At 37.5% G+C, this 23,246-nt stretch overlaps 1 protein-coding gene and 1 long non-coding RNA gene across 3 annotated transcripts in view; one reads left to right on the top strand and one right to left on the bottom strand.

Moving 5' to 3' along the window:
* Positions 1–23,246, top strand: part of tspan4a (tetraspanin 4a) — a 164,650-nt gene that overhangs the window by 115,731 nt on the left and 25,673 nt on the right. For both annotated transcript variants that reach the window (XM_046032828.1, XM_046032827.1), the window contains one exon: positions 5,605–5,679. In XM_046032828.1, the coding sequence (XP_045888784.1) occupies positions 5,605–5,679 (75 nt within the window). The remainder of the gene's footprint in view (positions 1–5,604; positions 5,680–23,246) is intronic.
* LOC123959001 overlaps positions 1–23,246 on the bottom strand; it is a 58,230-nt gene that overhangs the window by 23,787 nt on the left and 11,197 nt on the right. The gene's annotated exons all lie outside the window — the stretch shown is intronic.

Below are 23,246 nucleotides of genomic sequence, written 5' to 3'. Positions count from 1 at the left end.
AGAGACAGGGAGTGAAATGATAAAAAGGATAAAAGGGGAAATCAAGTTTGTATTAAATTTCTTTGTTTTCTCTTTTGTTAAAAAAGTGACTGTGCTAAGGTTTAGGATTCCCAAATGACAAGCTCATTAAGCCATCAAAGACTGACAAACAAAATATAATGTCTCCAGCTGGAGCAGAGGACTGCTTTTAGCAAGAATGTTCAGGTAAACAGACTTAGGGGGCTTTCACACCTGAAAGTCTGCACCAAGGTCCGAACCAAAGTTCCTGTTTTGATACATTTTGATACATTCGGTTAGTTTTGGTTTGGTTTCACACTGCAATTCTGTGACCGCACTAAAGGACTTTACATGACATACTTGCGCTGTCGTCATCATCTATGTGGGCTGCGTCTCCCTATACTTGACATTGATTGGTTTATTAAACAGTTCAGCGGGTATCTTTGACAAGAATGAATGAATAAAAAATGAACATATGCATATTTGCCACCACTATATTGTTATTATTATGGCATTACTACCTGCAGCACCAACTATACTGAAGGCTAGTCGCAATTAAACGTCCTCGTTGTGTGAACATTATAACGTCGCCGACAGGACAGGAGGAGAAGACCCCAAGCAATCCTTCTGCACCTCCGTTTGAGGAGAAACCAAAGAGATAGGTGGCAGTGTGCTTCTATAATGGCTCTCTGTTTGAAAACATGAGCTGTCACGGGAGATTTATAATTGTGTCCTTATTTTAATGCATTTCCTCGAGCATTTGTTTGTTTCTGGTTTATACGGCAAACGTCGAACTTCCTGTAAATGGTCTGAAAGTCCAAACCATCCAAAAAATGCTTTCACACAACAAACCGAACCATTGTTCAGTTTGATCCGGACCAAGACTCTATTCGTCAGACCAAATTTCGTCTGTTTGGCCCGGACTTTGGTCCCGGGGAGGTTTCACACCTGTATTTTTGGTTTGGACCAAACTGTAAAGTCCAAAAGTCCGGATCTCAACTAAGTGAAAATATTTCAGAACTGGGTGTCTGTCACATGGATTTATGGTCTGTCTACTTATTTTGGAATTCCTCTGCCTTCTAGTGGCCAAGAATCAATTATTGCAACTCTAAGGAGGAAAAACACAATCCAATGACCCTTTACTCTCTTAACACTGTAAAGGGAAAATATTTTCCTTTATGGATCAACAGCTGGTCAAGAAATCTCACAAAAAGACAAAATGGCACATATTTAAACTTTTTTCCATTTTTTGCAAATCTGCCTCTGAGTCACTGTTGGTCTCTCATTTCATCTTTTTATAACTTTTTAATAACATTTTTTGGGTTGCAGAACTTCATTAAAAAGTCAAATATTGTGACTGTCTGGAGCAGAATATTGCACCTTCAAAATGTCAAATATTCAGAGTAAGTCAAAACTGTCTTCATTTGACTGAATTGAATTTTGACATATCCACTGACAGGATTTCATCAGCCTGAAAAGCTTGGATTTTCTCCTTTCACAGTGGAGAAAATAATTTAACACTTACAGTTTTTCTCAATCGCTTTTGTGCATTTCTCGAATCATCCTTAACATTTGCTAAACAGTAAGTGCATTTCTCAAAATAGGTAGTAAAAACGGCACAACACAGTGGTTTAACTGCAAAAACCCATAATTCAAAATCCTTAGTCTATCTCTCAAAAGCAAACCTTTATGTCATTGAACTTGTCAGTGCCATCAGAACGACAAGTCCTTGTGTCTTGTATATGAACAAGCAAGTCAACATGTTTAGCCATCTTGTCAATATAACAGTGTACTCTGTAAGTATTTTCTGATGTACATTTTGGCTAAGATTTTGATGACAATGATTGAAAATGCACAAGGCTGCACTTTTTTTGTATGGCATATATCACTTTCACCAGTACAAAGTTATACATTGCAGGAGAGAGGACAGGAATCACAGCTATGCTTTTACTGTTCGTACTGTAATTTGTTGAGAGAGCATGTCGTTGTAAGAAGAAAAGAAAGAGAAAGGACTGTTGCATGGGATACACCCCTTTGGCTGACGTTCCGGTCTTTTGTATCCCAGATTCTCTTCCACATCAACAACAACAGATATCTTCATCAATTCAGGTTTACACATTTACAAAAAAAATTCTAATAGACATGTATAGAATGTCTATCTATATATATTACTGCTCACTGTGTATTGTTACTGTTTACTGGTATTGAGTATTGGTATTAGTTTTTGATAACGTGTTCAACCATTTTGCATGTAGTGACTAATGCAATGAACTTATGCCTAGATGTTTTGGGGGGTAAGATTAAGTAAGTGATAGCAATTGATAATGTAGGAAACAGCAGACAATTGTACATAATCATTTGCATCAGTGTGTCAAGTCATTTGCAATTTGTTTAAAACAATGAGAAAGTGCTTTTATGATGTGAACAAGTGACAAGATGATGTGGAGGTTGAACAATTAGTTTTGAGAATTTCAATTCTGATCTGAGAAATGCACCAAAGCGACTGAGACTGTACAAATCCTCTGTTACCTTGAACAAAGAGCATAAAGTTCAGACAATGAAGCCTGACAAAACAAAAGAATTTGATTTCAGAGCACCTCTTGAAACAAGCCCGAGTGAGTCAAACATACCATGGGCTATATTCTGTTAGCTAGTCGGTCTCTCACCTTCCAGCGTTGCCAAGCTTAGTGATTCATTCATGCAGGTGCTGCCAAAAAGACCTTGGGGGCAACCGACAGCCCTGCTCGGTGCCAGTCTTGTGAACTAGCAACACTCACATCCACTGTCAAAATGCCTCGAATACACAGAGGACATGTAGTGATGATGTCTCTGAAAACAAGATCTCTACTTTTGAAATCTGCTTTGACCCTTTGAAATGGTCTCATCCTTTCTGTGCCTCCTCAAAAAACAACACAGCCATGCAAGCAGTTCTGTGAGGCTGTACTTCAGCAGGTATCATTTTTTTTTTTACCATCTTAGGTTTGTCTGTTAGCATGCTTGTTTCCTAATAAAGTTGAAAATGCCCAAAAAACAAACAAACAAAAAAGCTGTTTGTGTTGTTGTAATTTGTCATAGCTCTGAACACACAAACATGATAGAAATCACTGAAAAAAGATGCTCCTCATAACTCCAGAATCATCACATCACATTCTCGTAATCGAGTGACTGGTCATCCATTGGTATGCTGCAAAAATCAACTGCTATTGCTAATTCAGCATACTTTTAACCAGGGATGGGGATCATTCATTTTTATTGATATTGATACCATTATTGAGACTGATTAACAATCTGTCTTTATCGATACCACTATCGATACTTTACCGTTATATGGTGACAGTTATTTGGTAAGACCAGACCCAACGGGCATGAGATAGGCCTGCACGCTATGAGGAAAATATTGTTATAATATGTGCGATAACATTGTTATATATTGAGATGACATATGACTTGCGATATAAACAAATTTTGAAGTGTGCATATTAACTGCCTGGTTGTTTTTAAATTAATTATTGGATGAGAATTTAATATTTCTAATGTTTTTTTACATTAATGTTTATAGCAGCAAATAAACTCAATATTTGACATCACAATACTGAGTGACGTTTAGAAAGAATAAAAAAACTCTGTAAAAGCCCTGAAAGGGGAGTAGTTGAATGAAAGATGCACGGACACAAACTTTCCTCAGATCATGTGTGTAATGACTGTTTTCAAGAAATCATTGCAGTACAGTTTACATATACAAAATAATATTACATGCGTTATACATACAATTCTAACCATTATCTCTAGTCAGCATTTATACCTGCTGAAGCATTTCCCAGTTTTAATTACACCGTAAATACGGTAATACACAAGAGATACAAAACACAATTATGCTGATAACATATAACACTTTACACCGCTAATAATACTCAGTACATTTTAGAAACGTATACAGAACAAAGCTACGACAAGTACAATGTCACTGCATAGCTACTAAGTGCCGCTCTTTCAACCACGATGTCGCAGTTAGCGTTACTAAAGGCTAATTTGGCAAGCTTACTCGTCGTCATGTAATTAACGTCCTAACTTCACAATGTTCGCTTAATTGTGCTAAAAACACTCTCTTCGACACATGTACACATTCACATAACATATATTATAAAAGACTCATACCTGATAGGGGAGTAGCTGAATAAAAGATGCACGGACACAAACTTGGTGCACCGTAACATAGCTCAACAGTTTTATGTTCCCCCTGCTGGAGCCCTCTAGTAACTACAATACTCTTGTTCACACTTACTGCTGCTGTTGTTAGAACGACATTTTGCACATGAAAAATAAGAAATAAGAAAAGTACTGTACTGTAACTGCTGCAACTAACAATAACAACTTTAACCATAACTTATGATATACCATTAAAATATGAGAATGGCAAAATTACTAAATCTTAAACCCATTAACTGTTACTCTACTGCTTACTCAAATGCTTGCTCTGACTTACTGGTAAAACACATTATTTCCATCTGTCACACTTCCTCCTCCTCCTCTCTGCTGTTATTCACTGCCAGCAGGTAACATTACCCAGTAGAAGGAGGAGCGGCTGGTTTGTCTCAGCCAGCAGCTGAGTTTTTAACAAGGTGCCAAATTTTAAGACTATAGACCACTCAATGCTACAGACAAGCAGCTTTCTATTTAGTATGTTTGCAACATTTGGATAATGCCAAGCTAATGTTGTGCTGTGTTTGTATAAAACATACAGGATGAGAGACTGAGGACAGAGCAGTTTAAATGAACCCTTTATAATGTTGCATATTTACCCAACACACAGGTGTATTAATATTGTAATGTATTTTTACTCGTAAAGGTTTTATTGCACGTAGCTGTCATCAACTCGAGTAGTTTGGAGCTAACTTAACTTGCTGCTAGCATGGCTAAAAGAAAGTATACCAGTCTTGTTCTCCAAAATGCAGCAAGGCAATGATGTGTTTGGATGATAATCTAGTGCCATTTTATCAAGGGCTTTGTGTGACCCTCTGGAACGTTGGCCTATTGTCTCTCAAAATATGTCACCCCTCACTGGTTATCTTCCATTCACTTCTATGTCTGAGTTGATGGATGTGCTCTTAACTGTTTAAAGCACTAACATGAGCCCACAGGAAGAAGATGTATCACCCATCAAGCAGCTCATCACAAATGCCATACAGAGGAGGGGTGGGTGGGGACTGGAGAGGAATAAAATGTGTCTACAAATTTAAAAGTGGATAGAGGAAAACTGTATATCACCTCTCCCAGTCTGTCCTACTTGCTATGATTGTCTGACCTCCTCCTCCTCTTTCTGCTCTCTTGACTTGTCAGTTAGAAATATTTAGGCCGAATGATCTACAGCTCTTCGATCGTCCTATTTCGCCAACTCCCTCTCCTTGTCCACGGCCATTTCTTTCTTTTCTTCTTACTTTTTCCTTTCTTACTCTGTTGTCTTCTGCCTTTTCCCTTTTTTAAAAATGTATACTGCATTTATTCTTCAGACAGATGCCCATTATCCCCTTTGTGGTGTTTTCTTCCTCACTGATAAATGGTGTGTTCAGTAACTCAGCTGTCCTCTCTCTTCCCTTTGTGTCTCCACAGTTCTTCATCCTCCTCCTGCTCATCTTTTTCCTAGAGATTCTGTCCATCATGCTTTTCTTCATCTATCAAGACGAGGTAAGACACCTTGATTGCTCTCATCACGTTATATCGTGTGATTTTCTCCAGCTGAACAAGATAATAAGTGGCTGTGGAATAGCCCTTCATATGTCCTGAAGATTGCTGATGATTCAGATTGAAGCTGGCATGCAGAAGGATGTTTCTCAGCAGTGAGGTTGTTTTTAAGTTCATACAAGCAGTGTTGTTTGTTTGTTTAAAAAAAGAGTATGCCAGCTGACACTCTGCATAAATGCTGGTCTAATGAAACCACTTTGGTTGATGCACATCTTTGGGGAGATATCTCTGGGCTACAAGCGGAAAAAATACACTGTCCACAATTTCCCTTCCTTGTTAATAAATCTCAATTTATCTCATCTCATCCATTTTGGATGATTTCCCCTGTAAATAAACAAGTCAGGCAAGTGAAAAGAAGCGGATGGGCTATCCCTCTCCTAATATGAATTTGTAATCCCTTCACATTTTTAGCAAAGGTTTTAATAATGCATTGAGAGGGCATGTTAAATTCTATCCATTTTAATCTTAATTGAGGGTTTGAGGGCTGGATTTTGGATGTGTTCTGAAATTTTTACAATAAGTATAACATATCACTGTTACATGTTTTTGCAAATATTAAACCCTAAAGACTCATGTGTAAGCAGTGACAATGTCTATTCTGTTCTCTCCATAAACATTAAACAGAGAATAGCAAATATCATCTTGACAATGGTTATTAGTTTGACTCTGTGAGATAAGTGTGATGGACACTGGAGAAAAAAGTCTGGGTTGATGCAGTTTTAAAATATGGTCCAAGAGCCTTCTAGTATCTCAAAGCCCTTGAAAATTCTGCAGGCTATATGTTATCTTGTAATGCAGAACTGTTGTTGCCACAGTTTTTACTTAAATTAAAATCTTAACAAACAACATTATTTTTAAATAAAATTTTACTAGTTAAATTAAATTACAGGCAACATGGCAAGCAATACCAACTGTGTAGCAGTTTTAGAGTAACTGATAATAAAATGTTACAAAAATGCTCCTAAGAATTTCCTAGAGCACAAGGTGATGCCTTTATTTTGCTTGTTATGTGGTATATTTATTATACAATCTATAAAATAGAGCAAAACAGCACTCACATATTTGAGAGACTGGAGCCTAAGAATATTTAAGCATTTTTGCATGAAATATGACTAAAATATTAATCAGTTATCAAAATTGTATGTTTTTAGTGTACAGTATATTAGGTGTTCTCCAGAGACTTTAATATGACCACTGCAAGGTGCAGTGGACTCCAAGTTTAGATCCCCATCATAAATCATTGGCAATTTCTCAACCATTTACATTATTCATAAGTTGGGACAGATAACGTTATCCCCGAAGACTTAGGCCAACCATGATTCTAATGCCTTTTTACATTTTGGTAAATAACAACCTATTTTCATATTTTCCCTACTGTCTGTCTGAATTATATTTATGACCACAGACCTTGGACCTCCATGTACTTTGTACTAGCTTTTATCTTTTTGTTTCTGTAATTCTGACATGGTTAAATGATTGTCTAATGTATTGTAATTCCATCTCAGTTTGTCTTTGGTGGTGTAGCCCAATGAGTTTTTCTGGACTGGCGCGTTCTTCTGGGCTTTCAGCCAGTTAGTGCTGCTCGGTTTAGCTTTTAATGAATGTTGTCTTTTGTCAAGCCTCACCTTTCTCATACTATCAGTGTTCCCTGATGTTCAGTGCACCCCATTATTCAGCCTCTGAATAATTCAGTTTTGTCTACCCAGGAGGCGATTAGCGACAGAACACAGTAAAAAGTTAGTGATGGTCTAGATGTTTTGCAAAGCTGGTGCACTGAGGGAAATCAATCACAGTAAAGAATGGGTGGCCATTACCAGTACTGCCATTGATATTTTTTAAAACAGCATGGGACTTGTTTACTTTGGAAATTGCTGAATGTGATCACTTCTGGAAAACCGCACAAAACCTGTTGGCCCACAGTAAAATATCACAAAGTGTATTTAACAACATGGGTCACTTTATTATGTTGCAATGAAAGTACTTTTGAACATTAACTTTTACTTACTTTAACCCATTTAATCCCACATTTTTCCTAGCAATTTGAGTACATGGATTTTACTCCTTAGACCTCCCTAACACACACACTGTATGCCCCTATGTTGGTTAAGTTAGTGAAATATTAGGTTTTGTACTCGGTGACCGGTGGGAAATGGCATAGTCAAATTTCATAAATTCTTCAATTAGACCTATTTGCACATTTAAACTTAAAATAACATGTTACTGCAAATCCCCCATACATTCCATTGTCAATAGGTTGTTTATTAATGTTTTCCTTTTAAAATTAAAAACTGCCTATCAAATTTGAGAAGAACTGAGTTAGACTGACCTAACAGTGACTAACATAATTGCCAGAAGATGATTTGGGTATATCATCCAGCAAGTCCAAGCCAAAAAAAACATTAAACATCAAAAAACACATTTTCATTTCAAAAACATTCAGCATGTCAGAGCAGGCAGACATAAACTGTGCCTTAAAACATAGTGCAGAATGTAATAGGGCAGTGCATACTGTGTGTGCATTCTGCAATAGGGGTCCATAATATATATGTACCCTGTCCATGATGAAAGACTCCACAATTCATACCCAAACTGGATTGGTTCGCCTCTGAAGATCCTTGCCTACCATAATACGGTATCATGCTTTCATCAATTGATAACCATTTTGTATGGCGTCCTTTTGTAAGACTAATTCAGTGCACTGAAGACGGGCCATACTTTGTAGAAAGGGTCGGTTTTCACCTCTGAGTTTTCCACCAGATGGTTTGAGGCTGTTACCTCATCAAAGAAATTCTTTCTCAATGCATTTGAGATTGCATCATTGTAGACATCAGGGTCATATGACAGACATGTGCCACAGAACTGAAGAACCCCATAGTAGGTCAGCAACTCATACATGTTTGGCTTGGTTTGCTCTATATAGGTATTTGACATTATTAATAATTATTCAATTAGGCAAGGCAAGGCAAGTTTATTTGTATAGCACACAGGGAAATTGAAAGAAATACACATTAAAATATAAGCTAACACTTTTATCCAAAAACTACTTATAATTGCTATAAATGTCAGAGGTCACAGGCCTCTGGAGCAATTAGGGGTTAAGTGTCTAGCTCAGGAACACATTGGTGGTTGTGTCACATTGGAAATCTCTCACACCATAGGCAAGTGTCTTAGCCACTGCTCCGTCACCACCCTTCAATTGACATCTCAAAAGAATTGATTCTCATGAACATCTGCCTCATCCTCCAGATAGTTTACCTCTAGATTGCCATTCAATACTCTCCCTATCTGAACCATCACTATCACAGTCACTTTCAAATGCCAGTTTTTCAAGTGTAGGAATGACCATGATGCTGCACCTATGTGCTGCACACAGACCTATGTGCTGCACACAGCACTTAGGTCACATATGTTTAGCCAGTCCAACACATCTGATCTGATTTCAAAATGTGTAAAAATAAACAAATGATAACTAGGATAACAGCCAAAACCTGGGTTTTCAATTGAAGCACTGTATTATACTACCAGTTACAAATTTACCCCTCTTACGAGCAAAATATATCAGTAGTAGACCCTTAAAAGAATATGTGTACAAAATATAATAATTCTATCTGTTAATTAAGGTGTTTTACTTACTTCTTTTTGTAGTAGTCTGAGAAAGACATTTTCTTCCAGATGAGCAAGCAGGAAGTAAACTACTTTTCAGACTAGTCACATGATACTGATCTATTTTAATCAAAACAATCTATCTTTTCATTTAAAAGTGGAACTTCTTGCCCAAAGACAAACAATACAACTTTTAGAATCACAAATGTGACTGGTGGGATTAAATTTACTAGCAGAAAAATTTAAAATTAAGTTAAAATTCACTGTGGTATTATATTTTCATTTGGTAGTGTGCATAACCCCTTTCTACAAATGGTATTGTAGACCAAAGTAATAAGAATTTTTCTGAGGTTACAGTTTATTATCTGTAATGAATAAGATGGTCTATTCTTTTAAAAAATGTAAAATAACTCAAAAAACTACTCATGAGTGAGGTCAGCTTATGTTTAGCCAACTTAAACTACTTGGTTAAGGTTTGATAAGATCACAACAAGATGCAAACCCTCAATCTGATATTTAAATCACACACTTTGCACATCTAACCATTATCCTTTCCTATGCCTTTCTGTGTGCTATAAGAATTGATAAGAATGACATATTTAATATTGAGCTGTTTGAAAAAAAATGTCCTTGCTGTCATTATTCTTGGGAGAACATTCTCTGCATACCATGCAAACAAACTGTGATTGGATACTACATTACTAAGTCCTGTATACTACCATCAATAGGATTGATACAAAAACCAAAATATAAAAATGATTTGTCTTTTATATTGTACTTGTTATTTCATCAAAGAAATTGCAGAGGGAATTGTCTCTTCAAAAACCCTTTCTTGTGATGTTAGATCACGTTCTGGACATGAAAACACCTCTTAGAGAATGCACTCTTTGCTGCACTGCTGCTGTTATGTGCAGCATTCACTTTGTTAGTTCAGGAAGAAACACACTTTGGAAGTGAAATAACGGCTGAACATAAGAGACGCATCATTTGGAGTTATTTCTAATGCATGTGATGAAGAAACAGTGACAACAGATGCAAATTAGCTGCTATCGAACTCTGGTGCAATTACTTTTTAACGCTCTCCCTGCAAAAATAAACAATACATGAATGAAATTAACTTAGAATAGTGAAAGGAAATGCTTAATGTTTGACAAATGTTTTGATGGTAATGAAAATTTATTCTACTGTATGTATCCTATTAATGATGCATGTAACTCATAAATCATACTACCTTGCTTTCTCCTCTCTCCTACATGACAGTACATTAGCTGCTTTTCATAATAAAAGTTTCACTATCATTACCTCACTATGACCTCTGTCTAACTCCAGGTGTAGCACTAATGTAATCTATGATGGCATAAAACATGCTTATTTAAACATTAGTTAAACAGCATTTTAGTGTTTGTTGAAACAGTTGAAATGTGGTGTTGAAGAAAGAGCATAGTGCAGTGTCAGTTTATAAGCTGGAATTTCTTCAAAATAAATACCTGGGGTTATTTATTATCTGTGGGAATTTATTTTGAATGTGACATATGGCAATAAACTTATTAAAAAAAAACACATTTAACCCGACACGAATTTGCCTGTACTTCCTTGCATGCACACAAATAATTTTGGATCTACATTTTGAAAGATCCTTGTCAGTATTGCTTTTATTTTACCTTCTAGAGTATCCCACAGTTTTTAGAGCTCTACTATATGTCTGATTATCAGGACGCTGCTGCTTTTCACCTCCTCCGTCACCATGGTAACTCCCTGGAAGCAGTGCTGCAGTTGGAGTCATTCCTCCAGTGTGCAAAGCCTTCCAGATGCCATAACTTAAACAGAGTGCAGCAGTAGGTGCATGTTGATGAACTCCATCCCAGGCTTTGGGGATGGTCACGCTCAGTGGTCCAGTTTATTACACCTGCTTTAGACCTGATAAAAAGCTCTGTGACGTAGCTGGAAGCTACTTCAAACAGCTCAAAGATCTTCCATGTAGCTGAAACGGTCACCGCTTGTTTCACTTTGTTGGTTCCTAAGGATAATGAAAAGGTCCTATGAGGTTAACACCAGTGGAACCACAATGACTCAAAGTGTCAAAGTGAATAAAAATGAGTCTGACTCAGCGGTAGGATATTGAAAATTGATGTATGGGTGTTTCATACCATCTCAGCGTGGGTTTACAACCATATCTGCTTGACTTTATTATCACCTCAAGGGAAAATTACCCCACCAGACAAAGAAAACAGAGTAATAACAACAGCAGACCACCAGCAAGGTTTTGTTTAAGGATTAGGGAACTAACATACCTCATCTGATAACAATTATCATTTGTATTATTTTCAGTAAGTGGCAGTAGTAGTAGATGTGTAGTAATAGGAGTAATAGTACCAGAGTGGTAGAGAAAATCTGCACTGACTACTGGTTAATTTATAAAGTCTAATGAGCTTCTCAGACCTCTTACAGTATAGTTAAGTAGTTTGCTTATCTTTGTATTTTTGCACTGTTCTGTATTAAATCTGCTATCTAAATAACTTTTTGTTGCCTCTTTACTACTAGTAGTCATGGTCAGCTAACTTGTTGAACAGAACTCTGTGTGCCCAAATGAAAAGCTATATTTACATCCCTACAGCTAATATAAAACATTACCCTCTACTAGCCAAAAAAGATCATATTAGCTGTTTCACACCAACAATATTTCTATCCTGGATCATGCTCGATATTTAATAATAGCTAGCATGTTACTGTTAGCAGTTAGCTCACCAACCAGCTCCACAAATAGTCACTACTTATGTCATCAAGCCTACAGCCTGATGCCGGGAATCCATGCATCCATAGCCCGGTGTCAAAGTCCACTGGAAGCATCAGCGGAGCCTGCAGCCTACCCCACATTATTGACTTGTTATTAATTTGTCATTTTCGTGCTTCTACTACCTTCTTCACAGCTCTATGTGACCCCGTTTCGTTCTGTCAACTTCAGGCTCCATTTCCCACAAGGAGCATTTCGGAATCAGAGCGTTTTGCATGCCTGATTTTGCTGACATGTTTAGATTTTGTTGATTTGGTAATCAGTGTTTGCATTTTGTGCTTCTACTAGTAGACTACGTAGTGAAATGATTTCCTTTTGTGTCTGTTTTAACCGTGTTTATTGTTGTTTTACGATCGGGAGTCTCCACAGGGTGTTTTATTTTGAAAATTGACCGGATTCTCTATGCCGTTCTGTGTCTGACTTCCTGCCTGGTTCAATCTGCTCTGTGCTGCTTGACGCGGCTAGCGGGCAAAAATAGACCTGCTACCTATTCTCTGCAAATTAACTCAAGTACTTTACTGTTGGAAGTTGTACTCAAATATTACCATATGTATGTTCTATTTCACTACATTTATAGTGAAAAAATAGTTGTCCTTACATAACTGTCTTAAAATATAAAATATAATGCATCGTTATAGAACTACCTTGCCATGCTGTTTACACCTTCATACACCACTAATAATATATGTATAATAATATGATACTTTAATATTTTAATTTCTGACAGTACATTTTTCATGTAATATTTGTATTTCTACACTTTACATATAAACTGTATGTACTGTATATTTGTAAACGCAGGTTGCAATGGAGTGTTTTTACATTGTGTATTGGTACTTTTACTTAAGTAAAGGATTTGACTATTCCACTGAGTATATAAAGTATTTTTGCGGTAACAGTAGTTGTCTCGAGTAGCTGCGGTATTTGTGGTAGTAATGGTAGACTATAGATTTACTTTCGTCAAACAGCCTTTGAAGTAATGGAGTAATAGAGTGACCACTGAAATGAAAAAATCGAAAACTGCTGACAACCAATAGGTACAATGTAAGTGATAGAAATTATTGGCCCTCCTTGCTCTAGCTCCTTGATAAGTTACCCCTGATGTGCAGATAAAGCTGTTATGCAACTGTATTGATAGGAGTCTGTTACATAAATAATCCAAAACCAGATCAATAACTGAAAAGCTGTGTGTTTGTGTGCACTGATTTACGAAGCCTTATTACACCAGAATCCTTTATATTGCAACAGATATCTAACCAGCGCCCTCTTTGTAATGTATGACTGTAATAGTTTCATCCATCCATTGTTGAATGACACCAAATATCAATATTTGCTTGTGGGTACTCAGACTTTTGTTTCATACAGTGTTATGTGAGCTGCTGAGAAGACATCAATTAAACAGATATATCTAAGATTTACATCCAATACCCGTTTGACTCCAACAGTGATACACCGCAGATTCCTGCATCTACTGGGATCTTTGACTTCAAACACCGTTTGCAACAAAGGCCCTGTAGCAAAAAGGTTTCATTTTGACATTGATGGGTTAAAATTAAAGGAACAAAGTCTGCCCTCAGACACTCTTTAGCTGCTCTGTGTCATCTGTCTGTCGTTGATGTTCACTGCAGTTGTCATTAACCTTTTTGTTGTACTGACTTTGCCCCAACTTGCTGCATCTACAGTACTTCTGATAAAATTAGTGATTTCATGCAGTCATACGAGTGGCTTTTGACAACATCAGAACGGGTGTGTATGGTGGATTTTATATTTAGGTAGAGCAGTGAAGAGAAAAATTGCCATATGAGGGCAAATTTATAGTCAAGAGCTGTGACCTTTACATATAAGGCAACATGTCTTATGATTGTGTTGTATTATAAACTATTCTATGAGTGGAGAAATAGGCGTCTCTATCGCTGTTGTGATTTTTTGAACATAAACAGAAAATGGCGAGTCTGAAAAGCAGTCCTTCGACTTTGATTTTGAGGCAACACTAAAAACTTTTTAATACTGTGAAATAAACAATTTGTGTGTGCATTTATTAGTTGACTAATATATAACATGTTTATTTACAATTTTTCATTGCATCTGCAAAGCTAATGCCATTCCTATCAGCTTTATTTTGCGTTTAGTGCTAATTAGCAAATAGTAACATGCTCCACTCAACTAAGATGGTAAATATTCTCGCTCATGAGTTCAAACTAGGAATGCGTACAAGCACACAGCTGGTTGCAATCTTCGACACCACTAGTGGCCACTGAAAACAATATATTACCCCTTTTACATTTAACCCAAAACCTCACAGAGCCACTAGCATGACTGTAGAGTCGTCTTCTCTTATGTTTTACAATCTACACGTTGACATCATAATTGTATATATTATGCTTTTGTGTTGGGAATATTTTCTGTACACACAACATCTGTTGCATGTTTCTCTGTCCTGGGAGAGGGATTCCTCTTCTGTTGCTCCTCCTGAGGTTTCTTCCATTTTTCCTCTCACTTGAATCAAGAGTCTAAGGCCAGAAGGGATTGCTGTACAGATCATAAAGCCCCTTGAGGCAAATTGTTATTTGTGATATTGGGCTATATAAAATTGACTTGCCTGCGATGGTGTACCGTGCCTTTCGCCCGATGTCAGCTGGGATTGGCTCCAGCCCCCCGCAACCCTGTATGCAGGATAAGCGGTTGACGATGGATGGATGGATGCAAAATTGACTTGACTCTTATGTAGTTTACATGCACTACATACTCAATATGTGTACTTTCATTCAACATACTTTTATGTGGATGAACAGTAGTAGTAGTATCCTGAGAGCCTCCATGCCCGTTGGAAACACGTAACCAGGGTAACCCCAAATAATATTTAACAATATATTTATGTTATGCCTAACCTTATACTTACACTTAACTTGAACCATTATTGGCGTTACGTCCCGTTTTATCACTACTGCATTGCATGCGTTCTGCTCTTCTTGTGTGTTATACTTCAACAGTTTATAGACAGTTACAGATGGTTAATTTAAGTTTTAATTGTTGAAAACATTTTAAAATGTCCTTATATCTGCTTACAACTACAATATAGTGTATTATAAACAATTTATGGTTGAAGGACCTACCCTCATAGGAAGACACTGTCTGTCTCTGCTGTGTAAATCACCTTGTTTCTTTCTGTTGGATGTTTTTGAAACTAAAATCCAGTTTTTCTGGTGAGAAAACGTCCCGTGGTAAATTCTGTTGACATGCATCATTTCTCCTGAGAACCAGGGTCTGTTTCTGCTGTCAGCCTCACTCTCACATCACTGTATTCTCTTCTTGGCCCCGTTCCACTGTTAGACTAAACATGGAAAATTGCGAAATAATTTGATAAGAAGAGGGAAAGGGAAAAAGTATCCACTTGTGAACAGACTACAACCGCAACCACTCATGCGGTAAAGCAAACTACAAGCAGTATCTAAAATTGCAGACGTACAACACGTGAGACCCCCTGAAATCCCATTTTAAGCATGATAGCTCTGCTTTTTCCACATCATTACTGTTCCAGCATCAGCCGTCAAAACATTTTAGCTTGTCAAGATATCAAAATGAAGCACCCCTGCCTGAATACATTTCAAGCCTGAGAAATTTTCATTTCATGTAGACTGGAGAAATGCAATTAGATCAACACCCCTGGCTAATCGCATTACTAAAATACACCCACATCAGGGCAATGCTAATATGAGAACCAAATTGAGATGATCGGTAAATAGACAAGGCATTTGTTTGTGGAGTCTTGGAATATATGTGACAAGGAAATGTGCATTTTGAACGCTGTAGATAATAGTGAGGAATTGCAAAAATGGTAATTATCAATAATTTAAATTGCCATCTGGCTAAGATCCCCATTTTATGAAGGAACTCAGGAGAGCAAAGATTTGCAGGAGACAGCAAACTAGAATATGGAACCACTCCCACAAATATATTTGCACAAACAGAAAAACATTTAGTCGGGCAGATAAAGGGAGAAATTGAACCTAAATTGGTAACACTTTAGAGCCTGCACATTACAGTGCTATTATTTAGTACAGTATTTGATGTTTAAATAGTAGGTTAATGTTTAAATAGAAAGTCACATGTCAACGAAAGTTTTTTGACTGCTTAACATAAAGTATACAGCCTAGGGCTTAGAAGTGGGAGGGACACAACAAATCAGTGAACACTACTTAAATCGTAATTATTACTGAAATTCAAGACCTGATACTTTATGATAGACTAGGTTGCACTTACATCTTTAAAACAAAGGGCACTGATTCTAAAGTATTTCTAAGAGAATAATAAAAAAATGTATTAAATGTTTTGCAGACACACAAACACACACAAACATGCAGAGAAGACAACGTAATTTTGTGACTGCCAGCCAGGTCAGATATTTCCAAATGTTCCCTTTTTCAGAGAGGTTCAGTGGGATTCATCTTGTGGCTGGAAATTGAAAACTTGAATGGAGATAGATGTTAATAAACTGTCAAACCCAGGTGATCAGATCTCTGCCCTTCTTAGGAGTTGTAAATTATTAACAGAACAAGAATATCACTGAATATTGGAATATGAATCAAAATGTTCTATCTGACTGGCTTTCTTAGGGATTTTTTGTGAAATAAGTTTTTTTTTTACCCCAATAGCTGGATGATGTAATTTTGTTGGCCTACCCGCAAGTTTGCATCGCCCTGCTTCCCTCGACAAAAAGCCAATGGGATTTTTTCATTGGATTTTAGATTATTGCAGATTTAAGACATGTAAAAGCTTCAAAATTCAAGAGTGAGATATTTACTGATGTATTTTTTGTAGAACAAAATGTGAAAATCTCTTGTGGAGTACTTATTATTATTAATATAGAGTACATAATAATTATATATTTTTTCTGATGATAATGTTAGACAACTTAGAACATCTTCATTTGTCTGCCTTCCACATAACTGCACATAATTGAATGACAAACAACATACCGGTATATATTACTTTCCCAGGGAACAAGCCATGTGAATAGTTATATTATATTGAATCAATAAGTGAATGTTCCTCCCGGAAACTGTTTGTGAACCCAGAGACTGTTTTCTTCTTGGATCGGATACCCAGAGACTGTTTTCTTGGATCGGATAGAGAAGATTTTACTTAATTTCCTGCACTCTGGTGAAAATTTCTGCCTTTGCTTTTGTCATAATTACTACAATCTCCAGGGGACGTATCACATATGTCATTTTGGGGCACTTGCTAAATCTAATGCTGTTGTTCTTCCTGTGGGGAAGTCTCGTCATACCACCGTGACAAAGCATTGAATATGTGGGAGAAAGCTCAATTACCACTGTGTAAGTGGGTGGACTGTAAAGGAATGCAGCCCTTTGGTCACCCCTTCTAAACAGTGCAGTTTCCAGTTTCTATTTCACAGGTTCCCTTTATGCACAAAATATTTACACTGTAATTTGTGGGCTGTGGCCTGAAGCATTCCCCACAAATAAACTGTATACTGTATCAACTTCACCTCTCAGTCACCAGTCAGCAAATCTATTTTTTTCTGCGAACCTGACAAGTGTTTGCCCAGTGTTGGACAGCCAGGTGCATTTTTTCCCTTTGGTCCACCTTCTTCAGAGTATTTGGTCTCTTTCAAGATGTCTGTTAGAGCTCAACTATAAAATCTTGGTTTTGGGGTTACGGATCGGAAAAGATTTTATGTGTGGAGAGTAACATATTGTATATTTGTCTTCTCTTTTTCTTTCTTGACCATGAATCTGAAAAAACAGCACTGGTTGAGGGTAAAAGGGTTGTATTTGAAATTTAAAGAGGGTTCCTTGCAAAGGTTAAACACCCACTTAAATATTAGCCTCGGGTGAACATTTGCTGTGTTGATCTTTCAAGGCCGCACTCGTTCTTCAGGAAAATAGACAAAGCAGGACACTAATACTGACGGGAGTTTGACATCTACTGTAAAAATCACAATGGAAATAAAGTTAAAATTTACTGGGCTGCTTTGGATCAAAGTAATTCGCCATTTGGTTTGTGTTGGAAAAAAAAGAAGAAAATTGTTAAATCTGGCTGGTTACATGTGCCAAGATTAAATTTATTTCTAAATCAATTTTGCCAGATGCAGATACAGCTTATTCCCTACTATTACCTCAAGACTTTTAATTGTGTTGGAAAAGGAAATTCATCACTGTGAATGAGAAGCTGCCAATCATGTATAAACAAAGTTTTGTTCATAGTTTCCCATTTGCGCATTTTGGAGTTAAAAACAAGGAAAGGATATGTTTAGGTTTTGTTCAGAGCCGTAGCTACTACTGAGAACACCAAATTCATGTCCTCAATATTTTTAACGGCGGCTGTCGTTAGGGACTTACCCCCACATTTAAGCCTCCTTTCAAACAATGGCTCAAGACACATCAAGTCTGTGATTACTAACTGACCTCGTTGCACGTGTATATGGAAAAAATGTTTCTTTGTTTATTTGTGTACTTATACATGTGGGTATGTGTGTGTGTCTGTGTGTCTATTCAGATAGTTATAAGCAAATTGTCTGGCTTCTATGTACCTTAACCCCCCATGACTCTGCACCCCAGTGGGGCCCCTTGTTGTGGGAACATACAGTCGAGTATCACCCTGTTGTGTGGTCCCGCACAAGGTACAGCACTTTAATGCACTGATTAAGCACCTTAATACATTGAATTAGACTTAATGGAATGGCACTTTAATGCTTGAATAGCACTTTACTACATAAACAGCACTTTATTAACATAAGCATAACATCTTGCACTCTTCAACAGATTACTGTCACCTTATGATTCACTTTGGTAGCCAGTTCACCTGTATATTTATTTGTCATATTCATGTATATCACATAATGACTGTTCTGTATATTGTGGTGTAGTCTACTATTTCTTTTATTGTTATTATGTTGTCTGTTTTATACAGACTTGTACTGACCAGAGACTACGGATGAAAAATAGCCTTCTGGCTAAATCTGGCATATTTACATAATTGATGTTCATTACTGTGCACTGTCCCTTTTAAATAAATAAATTGAAATTGAAATAATAGCTCATACTTTACTTCAGGCCTTTTTAGAGCATCATCCTGGAGAACAGGCCATGAAAACACAACAATCTCTGTGCTGAATTTCGTTTAAATAAACGAGTAAAAACTTGAATTAGGTTGAATTCTGTTGAATCGCTGAGATAATGAGTCTTGAACTTGTGTTATTGTCCAACATCTTATCTAAAATCCTTCAGCTTACTACTACCTTGATTAAGGCTGTTTGAGTATCATCCCTTAGAGCCACGAGTCTGCTAGTTCACTGCTTTCCCCGTTAGTGGCATTGATTGTCTACTCACATGCCTTGCCAAGTGTTAATCAGGAACTGATTAGAAACAGAGGATGGAAACTGTAATTGATTTGGCTGAGCTGGGATTTTAATTGATTTTCCCTAGCTAAGGACTGAGATTCGTTACTTACAGGGGAACTCCACACAATTTAAATTATTTACGTATGTTATTGCTGTGCCTCAGGACAGAATTAGAAGTCAAAGACAGAAGCCTTAAATTTGTGACTGCCCCATTCATTTTCTGAGGAGCACTGCCAGAATTCTCGTCCCACTTTACAAATTTGATGGTTAGTTCTTGAGTTAATAGCTTTAGAGAAGAATTGTCTAAATTCAAAAGTAATGACCGATCTGTCCTGAGGCACAGGAATAACATATATGGATTATTCTGAAGGGTGGCATTCCCCTATAACTCCTTTTCAAAATGCAGCACAACTCTTCCGAAGATTTAAGCTCATATCCCAAACCAGGGGAAATAAAGCTCAGCAAGTCACATTAGAGTATATGATGTCTGCAGTCAAAATAAATGCCCGTGAAAAACTTTGACTTTGGTCCAAATTGGGTTGGAGTCCAGGGAATGTAATCTGGGCTCTAGGAGGAAGGTTAAAACTAAAGTATTTGCACGAAACCAGCCCTTGCCTATAAGCGTGAGCACCCAGTAGGTGAGGGAAGGCAGAAGCCCAGTGGGACATTTAGGTGCATTCAGAAAATACAGAGACGACTGGGTCACAAAATTACACATAATTGAAATGACTGAAACATGACTTTTTAAATCAAACATTTCATACAACCTTGATGTGGGACAATCCTGCGGTACACAGCCGCCAGCATCACAGTGATGAATTCTAAACTTCAAGGCAGCAATTTAAGCTATGAATCCATAATGTTAAAATCCTCCTTTTTTAGAATCAGTAACGTCATTGAAGGAGATGAGTTGTGTTTTATACAGTTTGGCGTCTTGGAGTGAAATAAATTTCCAGGGGAAATACAGATCCTTCCTCTTTTTTTTAATGCCTTTATCGACTTTATCTAATGCCTTTATTGTATCCTGTCTTCTACATTTATGACACAGGTAATGGATACCCACGGTTTAGAGGGAGCAACTAAAATGAGCCATTTTTCCTCTCACACATTTCCTCCCCTCTGAAATCTCTTTCTTGTGTTTCTTTCAAACATAATGTCCTTTCTCCTGGCCTCAGATGGAAAGCTCTCTTCCTTTGCTGTCAGTGTTATCTTGAGTCCAATAGTCATATAACCACTTCATCTGCCCCACAGTGTATTTGCTATGACATATTGCCTTTGGCTCATCCTCTCCCTCTTTTTCCCTGTTTACATTTTTCCTGCACCTAGTCTCTTCCCTACCTCCTCCTCTAATCTCCTTTTTAAATGCACATCTCTCTGTCGTCATCTCATTGCGTCTCTCCTCTCCTCTCCTCTCCTCTCCTCTCCTCTCCTCATCTTGTCTCATCTAGTCTTGTCTCTCCTCTCCATATACATCTCTTATCTCTCCTTGTATCCCTGCCATATAAATAATTGATGGCCCATCTTTGACTCGCCTGGTGTAGTTAAAGGGCGACCAAAATCCCGAGGACAACATCAATACTGAGCTAAAAGTACAGCTGTGGCTTACACACAGTCTGCTTGCCGCACTTTCACAGGAGACACTCTTTACTAATGACCTACTTAGATTTGAATAAAAAAAGTATTCATCTCTTTCGTTTTATTTGCACAACTTCAGAAGACCTAGGGCTTTATCCAGTCCAGTCAAGTAGGACATAAGGGCTCCCTGTGCTAGATTCTTACATCAGTTCGGGGGTGGCTTGCATGTTGCCTTGTGCCACAGTTGATGTCATGCAGTTTATAGCTGCAGTCTGTTAAGATGTCAGATCAACAGTTCTTTATTGTTGCCAGAAATTACATTCTGTTTGTCTTGTCGTTCAAAATTCTCTTTCATCTCCATCTCTTTGAGGCATCCAAACCATGATGTTATTACGTTTAAGGATATTAATGCAACGTCTAATTTCGACTGAGCAATGTGACTGGCTGAGTGGCATCCCACCTAAGAAATTGGGCAGCAAAAAAGTGGGTGTGCAATAAGTGTAATTATGAGTACTTGGCTGATAATATTTAAGCTCCACTAATCAAAAATTGTAATAACAATAAATTCCATTGCTTTGTGGAATGTGACTCAAATTGCCTCATAGGGTTATCACTAAACTCTGCAGTTCTATGCATCTTTTTTGCCCCTTTTAGCTCATTGTTTCTGTTTATCAGCACATTCTCTCTGTCGTTCAGTCTCATAGCTCTCGTCAATACTGTTTCCAGCGGCAGCAAAAAGCTGTTCAGCAAAAAAAGCTCAGCACCAAACAGGAAGTTTGTAATATCTACCAGCTACAAATACAGATAGTTTACTGAGTGGAGACCAAACTAGAGCTAAAAGGAGAGAAAATATTAACTCAGGTAGCTAGAAATACAACACCAGTACTAATTAATACAAGTGGTGCTTTGTGTGTGCTGTATGTGTAAGCCATTCTATGCATTTTACCCATAACAATTATATAAGGCAGAGGTTGTGGGAGGCAGGTCTTCCCCTTGGGGGACTTTAAACAGTTTCAGGGGAGGCTGAGTGAATGGAAGTGAAAATTATTACATTATTTTTACAATATTAACAAGTTTACTGTTTTTCCCACTTTCCCAGAGTCAGAAACTAATGAATGTCCTAGGACAGACATTTTCTATGTATTTAGTGTAGTCTGAAGTAATGTCAGACAGTTATATTAGGCTTTCTTGGTTCAATTGTTGTGTGTCTAGTGATCATATAACATAATCACAATCCTTCCAGGAATTAAGAAAATCAAAGCAAGTGAGCAACTAAGCTTTGTATGAGGGGAGGCACACGGTCTCAGACTTAAAAAATAACACTGATATAAGGCAATAAAATGCCAGGTGTGTAGGTTTGTGAGCTTAACGCTCCCCTCCAGTGTATTTTGACATTTCTATGATATTTCATATTTTTCTGAGTCATTTCCTTCCAATTTTGATTACCCACATAGTTCGCCAATTTGTTTTTTGCCAAATAGCTTAATTTTGTGCTCAAAGTTGCAAAAGTTGTTAAAACTAAGTCATACGTCATTCTCTAAAATGTCACGCTGTCACGCCTCGTTAAGTCAGAGCATCAAACTGATAAACGTCGCTGTGAGCTAGCTAACCAATTTTCATAACGAAGCAGAAGATCAGAAATGTATTTTGGCCCTAAACCATTTACTGCTTTATAAAATAACGGCAGGATTTTGAAATCAATTATTTGACATACAGGAAGCCAATATAAAGACCTCAGAACTGGAGTGATGTCACGCTCTGCCGGTTGGCCATCCTTTGTGTTTACTTTTGAGTTTGGTATCTGCCTTGGTATGTTGAGTTTTGGGTTCTGTCCTGTCTAGTGTCCAGTATCTGTTATATAGTCTGCTTGTCATGTCTAGTCTCTCTGTTTTCCTCTGCTCTCTCTCTCTCTGCCTCGTTAGTCTCATGTCTGTCACCTGTGTTGCTCCCGCCCTGCTCGTTAGTCCCTGTGTATATATACCTGGTGTTTCTGTCTTGTCCTTGTCCGGTCATTGTTCATGTTACCCCCCAGTCTGTCGTGTGTGTACTCTCTGCCTGTAACCAGCCTTGCTTGTCTCGTCTTGTCTCGTCTCCCGGTACTTTTGGATTTTGGATTTCAGTTATTCAGCCACTCACCTGTAAGTGTGCTCGCTTTTGTTTGTTTATTAAAACCCTTCG

This window comes from Micropterus dolomieu, linkage group LG20 (assembly GCF_021292245.1).
Source record: "Micropterus dolomieu isolate WLL.071019.BEF.003 ecotype Adirondacks linkage group LG20, ASM2129224v1, whole genome shotgun sequence".
Lineage (NCBI taxonomy): Eukaryota > Metazoa > Chordata > Actinopteri > Centrarchiformes > Centrarchidae > Micropterus > Micropterus dolomieu.
This window is presented reverse-complemented; position numbering and strand designations above follow the sequence as displayed.